This window comes from Anabrus simplex, chromosome 2 (assembly GCF_040414725.1).
Source record: "Anabrus simplex isolate iqAnaSimp1 chromosome 2, ASM4041472v1, whole genome shotgun sequence".
NCBI lineage: Eukaryota > Metazoa > Arthropoda > Insecta > Orthoptera > Tettigoniidae > Anabrus > Anabrus simplex.
Genome location: NC_090266.1, coordinates 760,777,418 through 760,793,160, shown reverse-complemented (window position 1 = coordinate 760,793,160; position 15,743 = coordinate 760,777,418). Strand labels below are relative to the sequence as shown.

At 39.1% G+C, this 15,743-nt stretch overlaps 1 protein-coding gene across 1 annotated transcript in view; it reads left to right on the top strand.

Annotated features, from left to right (window-relative positions):
* The window catches only part of mmd (mind-meld), a 1,597,006-nt gene that overhangs the window by 1,038,698 nt on the left and 542,565 nt on the right, over positions 1 to 15,743 (top strand). The window contains exons 8-10 of the mRNA XM_068225859.1: positions 4,732 to 4,780; positions 6,820 to 6,839; positions 12,791 to 12,794. Coding sequence (XP_068081960.1) covers positions 4,732 to 4,780; positions 6,820 to 6,839; positions 12,791 to 12,794 — 73 coding nt within the window. The remainder of the gene's footprint in view (positions 1 to 4,731; positions 4,781 to 6,819; positions 6,840 to 12,790; positions 12,795 to 15,743) is intronic.

Sequence of the window (15,743 nt, the reverse complement as noted above, 5' to 3'; positions counted from 1 at the left end):
TATTGTTTTTCTTCCCTAAATCCTGAGAGCAGTGAAAAGCTTTATTTTATTGTATTTCTTCCCGAAATCGTCAGCATACTGAGGAGCTTTATTTTATTGTTTTTCTTCCCTAAATCCTGAGAGCAGTGAGGAGCTTTATTTTATTGTTTTTCTTCCCTAAATCCTGAGAGCAGTGAAAAGCTTTATTTTATTGTTTTTCTTCCCTAAATCCTCATCGCAGTGAGGCGCTTTATTTTATTGTTTTTCTTCCCTAAATCCTGAGAGCAGTGAGGAGCTTTATTTTATTGTTTTTCTTCCCTAAATCCTGAGAGCAGTGAGGAGCTTTATTTTATTGTTTTTCTTCCCTAAATCCTGAGAGCAGTGAGGAGCTTTATTTTATTGTTTTTCTTCCCTAAATCCTCATCGCAGTGAGGAGCTTTATTTTATTGTTTTTCTTCCCTAAATCCTGAGAGCAGTGAGGAGCTTTATTTTATTGTTTTTCTTCCCTAAATCCTGAGAGCAGTGAGGAGCTTTATTTTATTGTTTTTCTTCCCTAAATCCTCATCGCAGTGAGGCGCTTTATTTTATTGTTTTTCTTCCCTAAATCCTGAGAGCAGTGAGAAGCTTTATTTTATTGCATTTCTTCCATAAATCCTCATCGCAGTGAGGCGCTTTATTTTATTGTTTTTCTTCCCTAAATCCTGAGAGCAGTGAAAAGCTTTATTTTATTGTATTTCTTCCCGAAATCGTCAGCATACTGAGGAGCTTTATTTTATTGTTTTCCTTCCCTAAATCCTCAGCACATTGAGGAACTTTATTTTATTTTATCCCATAACGCTCAGCACAAAGAGGAGCTTCAAATTCTTTTATTTCATCTCTATAAACACTCTGCATAGTGAAAACATTTTTTGTTCCTAGTGCTTCCCCATTGAACCTTGCGTGCAAGTTTCTGTTGGACGATATGTCATGCAAACCGGACAGTGCTTAACAAACAACTCATGAACATGGCGTTTCCAAACATTGTTCCACACCGGGGTTGATTATCGAAATTATGTTTCATTTTAATCAATCAATCAATCAATCAATCAATCAATCAATCAATCAATCAATCAATCAATCAATCAGTGACTTACACACATACTAGATAGGCTTCAGGGTGCCACCGCTACAAATATCCCAGTCTGTTATGTGAGGTTGCAACAACAACAACAGCAGCAGCAGTAATTTGTTTGCATAGGAATTTTACAAGATGAAAACCGTTGTTCTTTTCACCCTGCCAACAGGCGAAGTCATGCTTGAATTACGCAACAATTCCCCTCACCAACCTTCCCTCGACCCAATACCCACTAGCTACAGCAGACCTAATTTGCCACGGTCGGCGGTTGCAGAGTAGGCTTCGGCCTACAAATGGCCACGGCTGGTGCGTGGTCCGACAGCTCGGCACTCCGACTGACCAACCGAGCAGAGGAAGGGTGGCTCTACGCCTCTGCATTCAAGAGGTGGAGTGGGGCTGCTCATCACCGTCGGCTGTCCTGAGAATAGTATTCCGTTTTTTTCCATCTTCAGGCAATAAGGCAAACGCCGGAACAGTTCTTAGTATAGGCCACGGCCGCCAACTCCCTCACATTATCCGAGCATCTACTTCACCGTAACACATCTCCTGGCCTGAGAGACGACGTCACCGTCTAAGAGGCCCGCCTCCCCCTTCAGGGGAGGAAAGAAAACATTTTAGTAGTAGCAGTAGTATGCCACTGCTGCGTGAAGAGTTACCGATAAGCTAACAATGTTGAATTTTTAATATTTTATTTTTAATTTACCGAGAGAGTTGGCCATGCGGTAAGGGACGCGCAACTGTGAGCTTGCATTCGGGAGATTATGGGTTCGAACCCCACTGTCCGCTGCCCTGAAAATAGTTTTCCGTGGTTTCCCATTTTCACACTAGGCAAATGCTGGGGCTGTACCTTAATTAAGGCCACGGTCGCTTCCTTCCCACTCCTAGTACTTTCCTGTCCCATAGTCGCCATAAGACCTATCTATGACGGTGCGACGTAAAGCAAATTGTAAAATAATAATTTTAAATTCAAGGATAGTTGACACTGTTTTCGAATAGGTTGTTTAGAATAGTCTGTTAAACGGGCGTACCTTATTTCAAGTACACCGTGTGTTTCTGAACACCTTGTATGCATGCTAGAAAAATAATAATTATTGTGTGTGAAAGTTCTGAGTCAAGCACTGCATTCCACCGTGCAACAATAGCACGCGAATTTGCTTATTGCTGAACCTGCATTAATATTATGTACGTATTTACATTTCTATAGCTTCTTTCAGAAAAGTTATGGCTTTGAGGAGCACTGAAAAGTATTGAAGTAATTCTAGCATGTTTGAACTTTAAATAGCGAATGGAAATGCTGGATCCCAGCTCCAGTTGAAAAAGGAAAGTCTTCGCTAAACTTGGACTTCACCAACTTGTACTTTATAGAATATAAATATGGAATGGGGCAGTAGCTTCTCGTAGCTTTCATAAATATATAAGCGACAAGAAGACCTAAAGAAAGTAGTTCATCCCTGGATCGATTACGGCTGTATTTACAACGAAAATATCTGTCATAAACTTCGTGAACGTTAACAATCTTACTATCAGTAAGAGAGAGAATTCTGCTCCGACTCTCATATTCTCTAGTTAAATATGGCCTTCATGTGAACCACTGATGTAATAAGTACCCCGTTCCTTCAACCATTTTCTGCCTTAAGCGATGCCGGATGCCACTCGAAGAGAGTTTCTGTAACATTCCAGCACACCTTAAGAACGGCTGACCTATGCGTTAGTAGAGATCTCAACCTTCAGCTCTCGAGTTCGCATGTTGCGATGCTCTATTTTTCCCGCCCTTCTGTATGATTTTCAAGGCTGGACGTTAAGTCCTTTGCTTGAGAGGTGGATTGAAGCTTTCGAAATGTACTTGTATAGAAGAATGCTTTGAATATCCTGGGTAGAAAAGAACAGGAAGTCCTCAGCATATTCAGTAAGAAAGAAGAGCTTCTAACGACTGTCAAGGAACGAAAGCTCAAGTACACCGAGCTCGATAGCTGCAGTCGCTTAAGTGCGGCCAGTATCCAGTATTCGGGAGATAGTAGGTTCGAACTCCACTGTCGGCAGTCCTGAAAATGGTTTTCCGTGGTTTCCCATTTTTACACCAGACAAATGCTGGGGCTGTACCTTAATTAAGGCCACGGCAACTTCCTTCCCACTCCTAACCCTTTCCTGTCCCATCGTCGCCATAAGACCTATCTGCGTCGGTGCGACGTAACGCAACTAGCAAAAAAAAAAGCTCAGGTACATCATGAGACGTGAACGATATAAAATTCCTGGCTTAAAGAACTGCGCCGTTGGTATGAACGAACTTCCATCGAAATTCTTCGAGCCGCTGTTTCCGAGTTATCATAATCAATTGGATCGCCAACCTTCGTAGGGAGACGGCATCTTAAGAAGACATCGTAAGACAGGCGTCAATCCTTTTCAAGTACCCTGGAATGCCGACCTTCCGTGCTGGAACGAATATCGAGCATCTGGCCTGCTGCTCCTCACAGCCGATCCACATCTCTTCAGCCGGGACAAAAATCTTGTTCCTCCCTTGTCTTACGTGAATAGGGGATGTTTCGCTCCATCATTTTCTGGTAAACAGATATAATTATGTTGTTTTGGTTTGTTGGGGTCCTGTATGTTAGGCCCCTTTAAACAACAAATATAACTTGTAAAATATCCCTGTGCTTAATTATGCGAGAAAAACTATGATAATCGCTTGCAGTGTGCTATTTTTAGTGGTGGGTATAAGCCTAATTCCGATCGACATGTCTTGGGGACTTCAGACAATGTAGGCCTAATGTACTAGCAATCTGCTGATGTTTACGTTAAGAAAACCATTGTCGGGAGTACTGCCGACAATAGCCGTCCTCATAATTCAACCATTTAGGTTTTCGTTCCTAGTTTTCTAACATAGTTCCTTTCAACCGCACAGGCATATCGACTCAGATGTGGATGATCTATTTGTACAAGGCACTGGCCTTTCCTTGAGGCCTGATGCTAACTCTTTACGCCGTAGTCTCAATAAAACAACGATGTACAGTACCGTATATTACTAAGACTGCCGTTTTTCACACCAGTTAGGTTCCATGATTAGAGCTGCATTTACATCTACTAACACGAAACACGTAAGAATTTCTAATTTACACTTCGTGCTGAAAACTCAACCAATAAAACACGTATCTTCATTGACCCGTAAAGCATACAGAAATATGTGGATAAGGTGTCGAACAAGTCACTTGTTTCATAGTATGGCAAGTTTAAAACTAAAATATCTTACAAGTTGGTAGATCCTTTGTAGAAGGAGCGTATCCCAATGACGAAACAAGATTTAAGTATTGGTCACTAAAAACTGAAACTATCACTTTTGGAATTCAAGTTAAGTGATATGAATGTGATAGGTTGCATGATTTAGGACTTGCTGTGTGTGTTCGAAATGTGACCTTAAGACAGGCAGAGAGAGAGAGAGAGAGAGAGAGTTTTGTCGTTATGCATTTGAAAGGCAGAGGAATAAATTTCTTATTTTGTCACACCTTTTCTGAGAAAACGCGTATTTCATCCGTAGTTACAACAATCAGTAAACCGGTAAATGCTTGTTTACTTTATTAGTGTATTACTGATTATTATCTCTAAATAAATCTCGTTATTGAATGACATTTTTCTTTGATTTTCAGGCAACTGTTGGCGCCCAACCTCATGCAAAAGCACTTCCTTCCCAGCGGGGCAGAACAGGTCTCCAAACAAGTGAGTATCTTCCTTTTCGTTTTATTACAGTATACACAATCATCTTATGATATTCGTATAACAGACAGGGCTCGAGGAAAAGTCTGGTCACAAATTTTCAACATTTTAAAATTAAAAAACCCTCCCCTTTTCTAACTACGCGTCATGTCCAACAAATCTTATTTCGCGTAATGTCGTTTGGTGTTGGAAACCTTAGAGTCAGGTGGTTGCCTGTAACAGTTATCTCATTTAGAGGTTTGGTACTTCATGTTTACCGCCCTAAAGTGCTTTCTGTGAGTTTGAGTTCTGTTTGATATGATCACTATCCAGTATCATGTAGTATAATTCAAATCCGATTTCTGAGTGGTGACTAAAATACTTCGTACATATACAGCATCCGGGAGAGCTCTGTGACTTGAATAATAATAATAATTGATACGGGTGTTCATTGTAGAACGCAGAGGTGTGTGCGGTGAATGGCTGGACAGGGATCACTCAGAGCAAAAAAATATTTTAACAAAAATGTGAAATTTTATTTCTTTCCCCTCTTAAAACCCAAATAGAGTAATCTAATGATTTACCAAGAGGTAGTTGAAAAACTACTTGAAAATATTCACATTTAACAGCGAACTTGTCAGCTCCAACAATACATTGGACTTAGAAGTCCTTAATCAGGTACAAGATTAGTTGGGAGAAACTCCCAGCCTTTAACCTACATATGAAAGAGCATAATTTATCCTGACAGAAACAATGAACACTGCCCCACTCCAGTACTGAAAAGGAGGGGAGAGAGTGAAGGGGTAGTGTTGAAGGCCAGTCCCGTAAAAAACAGGAGGGAAGGGGTACTGCCGAAGGCACAGTGACCCATCTTCTCGCTTAAAGCACGCATTGCTGCATATAGACAGGCCGCTACAAGACTTTGTTGTGATTGAAATGGGCAAAGTGGCGGATGTATTAAAGTACAGTATTAGGTAACCTACTCTGATAATCACAGTATCAAGAGGTAAAGGAGGTTTCTAACCGAAAAGTATTTGATAAATTCTATAAATAGAAAATTAATAAGATGTTGATGCATGAATTATTATAAATTTGTATGCATTTTTTATAAAAGATACATTTTACTTCTTGAGCAATAAGGAAATACATCTGAAAATAATTTAATAACATTAAAATTCCATGTCCGTAAAATGCAAAGTCGTGTCTTAAAATATACAACAAAAATACTGTTATTGCAACAGTTCAACATAATATAAAATTATCAAATTTTTACAGAAACATCTTATAAAAATATCAAATTTTGTAAAATGGGTATTAAATAACTAAAGAGTTCTGTCAAAAACTGAGTTTACAACAAGCGTAGATGACGGGTTCATCCTTCTTTCCGGAACATTAGTAATCACACCATGCCCCGTTCCTGTTTATCGTTTGCTCTAGCTGCTTGGGAATGGAATCTATTAGATGTTTGAAAAGGTCTGGTTCATTCCTTAGATTCGCCCAAACTCGATGGCAGTGCATTAACAGAGCCGATCTTGTCCTCCCCTGATATGGAACACACGTGTTTACCATTCTTGCTCAAACATATTCTATTGTGTTTAAGTCAGCCGACTTGGGAGACCAGTCAACGACGTGAACGTCAGGATGTTGTTTGAAGAAAGCTTCGGTTACATGTGCAGTATGAACAGAGCAGTTAGCTTGCACAAACCTGATAACGGGAAGTTCTTCTACGGGGTAAATAGCTCGAACACTAGGAAGAACATCATGTTCTAATATGTCCACATATTCACAAGCAGTCATATGTTGAGTGACCTCTATCAACTCTCCTGGACCGGCACCACTTACCAACCACAATACGCCACAAGTGACGCGACCCGACTGATCAGGTACCTGGATAAAGGGCTCAACATAATGCTTCCCAACTGGACGCCAGCACTTCAGCTGTTTACCTGGATCAGAGCAAAGTACCTTTCATCCAAACAAATTGTAATTTTCCATTCCTGTCGTGGAGTGACACTTTACTGTAGCACAAAGCCTATGCGAAGTTCTCTGTGGATGGGAAGAAGTCGCCCCTTTTTTCGCAGCTCGGCGATTGTGAATACCTGCAGCGTGGAGTCAGCGACTCATGGTAGTCCGGCTTACTGGCAATTCCAATGCGGCAGTCGCATTACCGAGAGTCGCAAACGGAGAATTGTTCATAGTTTGAACGATTACAGCATCCTCTTTCGGATTAGTTCTTCTAGGAGCCTTATTATGTGTCCTGTGATCTACCAATACTTCTTCACCGGGTTCATGCCATATTTCTTCCCATCTCCAAACTGTCTTAAAACTGCATGGTATTGCTTCAGCTATTGCTTTGGGGGACCATGTGAGCCTCCAATATGCCAATAATACGGCCTAAATTAACTTGTGATAAGATAGGAGCCATCTTACAGTGTTACAGTATAACGAAACGTAGGCCGCCACGGAATACACACAGTGTACCTTCAGCGCTACCCGTTCACTCCCTTCGCCTCCTTTTCGGTACTGGAGTGGCCTTCAACAGTACTCCCTTCACTCCGTACCCTCCTTTTCAGTACTGGAGTGGGGCAGTGTTGACTGTTTATGTCGGGACACCATTAATGTGCACGCCTGTATAATACCATGAAAGAGCATAATTGCCCCGAACAGGTACACACTATCGAGTCTGAGCTCCAAATTAGCTCTAAGTGGGCTTAGAGCGCAATAACACAGTGGATAATCCCTTGCTAAAAAGGGTGACTAAGAGGGCAACGTTTAAAGGCCGAGACAAATTTCCAAAAGTTTCAGGTTGAAAACGTTTAGTCACCCAGCTCAAAAAAATCAGTAACGCGATATGTTGCTTGTTACGTTCTCAATTACACAATTAACCAAATGGGTGAGCCCACTTCATAGTGTTCGTACACAGGTTGCCCAATGGTGGGTTTATCAACAAAAAATTCCACAACCAGGTTAAGTACTGTTCCTCTAGGGAACACAAACGTAGACACGGTTACCCGCAAAACCACAAAGAATATACAAGGGTATATTATCCATTCTACTAGACCTTAAGAAGAAAGAGAAAAGGGTACGACAAAAACAGGCCATTAACAAAAGTCAAGGGTGTGAAACACCAGCACTCCTTAGAAGCATGTTATGGAAAAGACAAGAAACTAATTGGGCTTAAAGTGCAATAACACAGAGGCTAATCCCATAGTAAAAAGGGTGACTAAGCGGGCAGCGTTTAAAGGCCGAGACAAATTTCCAAAATTTAGAGATTGAAAAGTTTATAGTCACCCAGCTCAAAAGTAGAAGGGGAAAGTTCTGAGAGTCACCACTCATGCTCCCTTACATTAAATATTCTCCCAGTAGGGAATATAAATTGAGTCCGAAGACTGCGCAGAAGGTCCTACATTTCAACAAAAAGAACATGATTACATATTAGATTTTAAGGAAAACTGCTGAAATCTTTCCCTCGGAACACATGCTGGCACAATCACATATTTAGGTAAATTCTTAAATTACCTGTCAGCGCTGGATCTTCTTCCAGCCGGCCGCCCTCTTCCTCCTGTCTCCTGTCACCCCTAACCTCCATCAAGTCGCACTCTCAATCATCGGAGCAAATCAGAAAAGATGGTCCGAAAGTGTTTTCCTTAAATAGGTCTGCAGTGGAAGTTCTTGACTACATTAGAATCCAAAGCGCTGATATGCTAAATTTCCATACACTCCTCAGGGTACTGATTGGTTAGAGAACATAGTTATGGGCATGTGATAGGCAGATTACATTACAGGAGGAACCAGATGAAGTATTGACAACTTCGGCAGATAAAAAGATAACCAGTAAAATGATTTACCAACTACAGCAAATTAAATTTCTTCATAAATTAATCTGGACTTAACGCACCAGAGAACGTTAGAAAACAGATGTCAGGGCTATCTAACCATCGGAGAAGAAAGTTTTTGAAAGTCTTAAAAGTTCTTAATCACTGTAAGAGATGACCATAGTGAAGAAGTTGCAGAGTTTAAATAGCCGCGGAAGGTGTACCCCTGGTACAATAATAATGATAATAATAATAATAATAATAATAATAATAATAATAATAATAATAATAATAATAATAGCCATGTGTAGGTATTTCATGGTAGCACCAATTCCTGACCTAAGTAGTAATTCTGACCTCTTGTATCTGATGTCTCTTTACAACAAAACCGAGAATTCTGTCGAGGTCAGTTTATGAAATTAAGTTTGAGAGCTGATCACAAAACGCTCTTCAACAAATATCTTACTTACCAATGTTCACGGTTTGATAAAGGGCAATGGACCTTTCATCGTACGTAAACACCACTGTCTACTCTAATACAAAAATCGCGATCTTCGGATCTTTCCTGGTTTACAGTTCAAGATTATTTTCTGAAATGGATGTGAAGGAACTCTGAATAAAGTGTCTCCTTGGTGAGCTAAGGAAAATAATTACTATGGCTCGCTATCCACCTCCCAATTATACTTCCTCACCCTATCATGACATTGATTTCATATCGCACAGAGTGAACAGATAGCAATAGTATAAAAACTTCGAAGAGATAAATGTGGAACCACCTTGTCTTGAATTCATCGGAGACACTCATTACGTTCATTCTGAACCTGGACTGTATTTCTCGAAGTTAATGCCTTCCCGCAATTGTTCGTACTTTCCCATACTAACAATCATTCTCAGTGCTTTCTTATGTATTATCACCAGCTGGTACATAATATATACCGAGTGCACGCACCTTTTAAACTTGCAGAGCCTCATCTATATATATAAAATAACATGTCCTGACTGACTGACTGACTGACTGACTGACTGACTGACGCACTGACTGACTGACGCACTGACTGCCTAACTGAATGACTGACTGACTGACTGATTCATCATCGCCGAGCCAAAACTACTGGACATAACGAAATGAAATTTTGAGGGATACATTTATATTAGAGTGTGGGTGCCCACTAAGGAAGGATTTTCGGGTATTCCGTTGCTGAGGGGGTGAAAAGGAGGGTGAAAGTTTTCAATGAGGTTATCTATACCTCAAAAAATTAAGTTTACAGACGTAAAAATTGGTGTTTGGAATCTCCTTTAAAAATAAAGAAACACGTGTTTTTTGTTTTCGCAAAATCCAATTAAGTGGGTGAAAAAGGGGGAAAATGGGTTTAACACCTTTTATGAGGGGACTAATATCTCAAAACTGAAGATGTTACAGACATGAAAATAGAAATCGGAATCTCCCTTGAAAACAAAGAAACACGTATTTTTTTGTTTTTGAAAAATCCAGTGAATAGGGGATGAACGGGAGTGAAAAACAGGGTAGAATTAAAAAACATAAATCTAGGCCTACTTATATATCTCAGACAATTAACATGTTACAGAGTTGGAAACTGGTACTTGTAATCTCCTGTAAAAGTAAGGAAACATAGATAATTTGTTTTCGGAACATCCACCTAAGGGAAACTGGAAAAGGGGGTGAATTTTTAAAATGGGCATATCTACAGAACATCTCAAAAACTTAACATGTTAAAGATGTGAAAATAGGCATTTTTAATCTTTTAAGTATAAAGAACATGAACTCTTTGTTTTCGGAGGAAACCACATAAGATGGGGTGGGGGGTAGAAAGGAGTGAAAAGGTGGTTGAATTTTTTATTAGGATAGTGTTACCTCAAAAACTAAAGATGTTACAGACGTGAAAATTGGTATTTGGAGTCTTCTTTAAAAATAAAGAAATACACATTTCTTTTTCTCGGTAAATCCACTTAAGGGGGGCGAAGGATTTGAAAAATGAGTTGAATTCTTTGTATGAGGATGCTTACATCTCAAAAACTGGAGAAGTTGCAGAAGTGAAAATTTGTATTTGAAATCTCCTTTAAAAATAAAGAAACACGGATTCTTTTGTTTTCGGAAAATTCACTTAAAGGGGTGACAGAATTGAAGAATTAATTGAATTATTTGTATGAGGGTACTTATATCTAAAAACTCTAAAGATATTACTGACTTTAAAACAGGAGGTGGAATATAATTTTAAAAATGAAGAATCACGCATTTTGGGGGAAAATATGTATATCTCAAAACTGAAAATGTTAGAGTCGTGATAAGTAGTATTTGGAAGATCCTTTATGAATAAAGAAACACGTATTTTTTGTTTTCGGAATATTCACTTAAGGGGGGAATGTGGAAATGAATTACGTTTAATTCTTTTTATGGAGAAACTTATATCTCAAAACTGAAGGCTTCAGACTTGAAAATTGGTATTTGGAATCTCCTTTAAATATAAAGAAACACGTATTTTGAGGGGAGGCGGAATGAAGGTAACGGGCCTGGGCGTGGGGTGAAAAATAAACTGTATTCTTTCTTGAGGATACTTAAATCTCTAAAACAAAAAATGTTACAGACGTGAAAATTGGTATTTGGAATCGCCTTTATAAATAAAGAAACACAGTTTTTTGGAAAATCGACTTAAGGGATTTGGAAAATAAGTAAAAAAGGAGTTGAATTCCTTGCATGAGGATACTTACAGGGAGCGTGCACGGTACTAGTAACAGAGCGCTCTGGCGGAGTTCCGAGAATTAATACGGTGAGAGTGCGTTCCCCTGAAGTGGACTCGCGTCATAGTTACGGCAAAAAATATCGTTGCATCTTGTCGTCAGTATATAAAGTAGTGCTATGGAAGTTGTAATACAATATGGGTTTGAGTACATACACTTCCAAAACAGTCGCAAGTCAACAGTGAATAAAGCGTAGAAACTAGTTGACAGTGGCCATGTGTTACAAGTTGAAGAAAGACGAACTGTTTCCAGTTGTGCACTTACTGGCTTCGTCATAAGACATACGAGTGTTAGCAGAAGCCTGTACAAGGATACAGTTGAGGTAATTACGTTAGATTATTGTTAAACATACAGCATTATATTTTACATTTTAATTTTATGTGATTCAGTAAAGTCTGTAATACTTCGAATTTCTATTACAGCTTGACAATCAACGGAACTGTTGAATCAAACTGTGACTGTGTGGCTGGTGCCGGAGAGCGCTGTAAACACGCATGTGCAATTATACAGTACTGCAATTCTGATTCAGGATTTAGTAAGACATATTTGCCGCAAGAATAGGGGAAACCAAATTTGAAAACAGCTGGTATGTAATATTATCGCTGTTAATTATGTAATAAATTTAAGTGCTCACAATATGATTAATACAGTGTAGATTTTATATCTTCTAGGGTCCGTAAAATATGCGAAAGGGAAGAAGGCTGAAGATCTATTTCCCAAGAAGAGGGCGAGAACTGTCAAGGGTGCTGTTATTACCAGCCAGGAACTAGGGAAAACAGATCTAGATAATTCACCTTGGACTGAAATGATTAGAACGGAGCTGAAAACAGAGTCTGAATCTGTAGCTAAACGTTTGGGTGAAGAGTTGTGCAACAATAGCGTCAGTATTAGCATAAGAACAAATTTGCTAGGCCAGAAAATACAATTAGAAGTGCGCTTCTTCTTGACTACTCCGAGAGCAGTAAAAAATTATTCGCGCAGCAGTAGTGCGATGTACACCAAATATGACTGCCAAGGCAGCAAAGGTTATACCTAATTACATTTTCATTAAAAGAGTAAACAAACATCGTTATTACTTATAGACACTTTAGAAACAAAGAAAGAAAGAAAGAAAGTAAAAAGTGAATGTTTTAAATGAAACACCATTCGTTTACTCGCTCTTTCAAACCGGGATACATCACATTATCTTTTCGGTTTCTTCTTACAGCTCTCATGAAACACAGATGGTATATATGATCGATGATTTTCAATATTACTTGGCTTTCCTACAACACAATGTTCACTGCAAATGACAGAGCATTTGGTGGTTTCCCATGGAGTTCCATCTGCACTAAAATACAGGAAAACATTTCTTATTTTTATTATATTATTATTATTATTATTATTATTATTATTATTATTATTATTATTATTATTATTATAAATATTCGGCGTAGTCAAGACACGTGCACATGGAAGTACATGAATGTAAACATACGAATCTGCTGCAATGCATACTTAAAGTGAAATATACTATTTCAAAGTGTACTTAAATGAACGTGTTCTTGACTTGGCATACCTGGTATGTTCGAAATGTGTGATATGAAATGTGTGATTTACGACACAAATGAAATAAGGTACTGTACTTACTTTATTCTTCCCACAGCCGAAATCCACTTCCTGCGTCTGTCCGATTACCATGGACGACCAGGAAATGTGTGAAATGTAATTCCTTTTCCATGCGTGTTTCTTTGTGTGTTGTGGCAGTTCACTGCACAGCAGTTTCTATTTGATTTAGGAATTTTGATACACTACTAGTACCACCACAATTTCACACCCACAGTTACACAGCATGGACTGACCGCTCAAGACAAGATCACCTAAACGTTACCGATTTCTTCCGCTAGAGGCGCTAAGAGCGGCCGTGCACGCTCCCTATATCTTAACAACTGAAGCTGTCTCAGACATGATAGTTGGTATTTTGAATTTCCTTTCAAAATAAAGAAACATGTAATTTTGGTTTTCGGAAAGTCCACTTACGGGGGGAGACGGGTGGAAACAGGTGAAGAAGAATTTGATTTATTTTTATGAGAATACTTATATCTCAAAAACTGAAGACACCGAGCTCGATAGCTGCAGTCGCATAAATGCGGCCAGTATCCAGTATTCGGGAGAACCCCACTGTCAGCAGCCCTGAAGATGGTTTTGCGTAGTATCCGATTTCCACACCAGGCAAATGCTGGGTCTCTACCTTAATTAAGGCCACGGCCACTTCCTTCCCAGTCCTAGCCCTTTCATCTCCCATCGTCGCCATAAGAACTATCTGTATCGGTGCGACGTAAAGCCAGTAGCAAAAAAACTGAAGGTGTTACAGACGTACAGACGTGAAAACTGGTATTTGAAATCTCCTTTAAAAATTAATGAAACACATATGTTTTTGCTTTCGGAAAATCCATTTAAGGGGCTGAAATGAATTGAAAAAGCGGGTGATATTTTAAAATTATTATCGGTATATCTACAGTATATGTCAAGAACTTAACATTTTAGAAACAAGAAACTTGCTAGTTGGAAAGTCCTTTAAAGGTACAGGAACAGGTACGTTTTTGTTTTCGGAAAAGGCACTTAACAGGGGTGAAAGGAAGTTGAAAAGTGAGTTGAATTATTTTTATGAGGATACTTATATCTCAAAAAATGAAAATGTTACAGACATTGAAAGTGGTATTTGGAATCTCCTTTAAAAATAAAGAAGCGGGTATTTTTTGACTTGAGACAAGACTGTTTGTTTCTCACATGTACATTTCTGTGTCGCATGGTCAGGCCCCAAAAAGCAATACCTCAAACGTGATTTACAAAGCGTTCCTCTATTTTTCTGTGGTGTGTTATACTTTAGGGACTTTTAGATAATGTCTTAGTACAATGCTGAGGAACGATTACTTTCATCAAATTACGAAATCGGCGCGAGCGAAGCCGCTGGTAACTGCTAGTAACAGAATAAAGTGATATCTAAAAGATTCATTGTTTGCTGCTGCACTTCTTCAGATCTCAGTTTGCTTACTATGGGTTCCAAAAAACCAAACCCCATGGCGCAACAGCCTCGAAGAGCCATGGCCTACCAAGCGACCGCTGCTCAGCCTGCAGATTATGAGGTGTCGTGTGGTCAGCACAACGGATCCTCTCGGCCGTTATTCTTGGCTTCCTAGACCGGGGCAACCATCTCACCGTCAGATAGCTCCTTATTTGCAGTCACCCATGTTATCATGGTAATTCGTTTTAGGCAATGTTTAGAGGACATCTATAAGAAAAAAGTAAAATAATATCAATAGATATCTAGGATTCCTCACCGAATTATTCGACTAGATCTTAATAAGCCCATACGAGACTGTAAGAGTTTGATGTGAAAAATATTTCTGAACAATTTTGGAGGGATATTTTATATAAGAACCATTATTGAAGTGGCCAATTTAATGAGCTCTACGTTTTATTCCAAGGAAAGGAATTCAATATTATATTTAAAATATTTTCTCTGGACATACGAGAACGTTTAAGTTTCACTTATTCTCCAGATATACTTTATATTCGTGACCTATCGTGTTGTTAAGCACTCAGGTACTGCAAGCCTTCTGGAAACCTACTTCTGTATAATTCCTGAGGGGATGAATAAGCCAGGCCGGGGATCTCCCAGCCAGCCCGATGACGTGGCCGGTCTCTCCATGTATTGCTTTCATTTGGTTACTGTGTAAACCTTCTTGGAAGCCGAAACCAGAATATCCCCTCTCTAATCGTACCTCGAAGATTCCAGTACAAGGCCGCCGCGAACAAGGAGTAGTTGTTGCGTGTCGTCTCAGAAGTCACGAGTCTCAAAACTCACCAGTTTCAAAACTCACAATTCCAGGAAGGTGATTAGTAAGAACAGGTTTCTCTACCTGGGCCAGTCTCAAAACTCACGAGCAGGGCCAGTTCTTCTTTGAATTGATAAATGTCCACCCTATTAGTGACGGGAAAATGGAATACTTTTAATAATCGAATAACTTCCATTCGATTATTTAAATAATTGAATGAATAATCAGTTTAAATAATCGAATGAGTTTTTAGATATAATTCAGTTAAATCGCACAGAATAAGTGGATGCGTCATGAATAACTTTTTTTTTCGGTTTAAGTGTGTCGGGTAGACAATCTATTGAAATAAGCGAATAGATGAACTCTTACGAAAAATAGAAATACGCCTTTTGTCCAAATGAATATCCAAGTGTTGAAAGTAAATGAGTGAATTAACTGTCTTGATCTTTAATATCTCTATATAAAATTCCTTAAAAAAGTAAATGCCACCTTCTGGCCGCATAATGGAACTAAGCCCCAGTACTACCAACTGACAGTTTCTTTTAACTAGCAACGGGCAATATACCGGTACCTAAT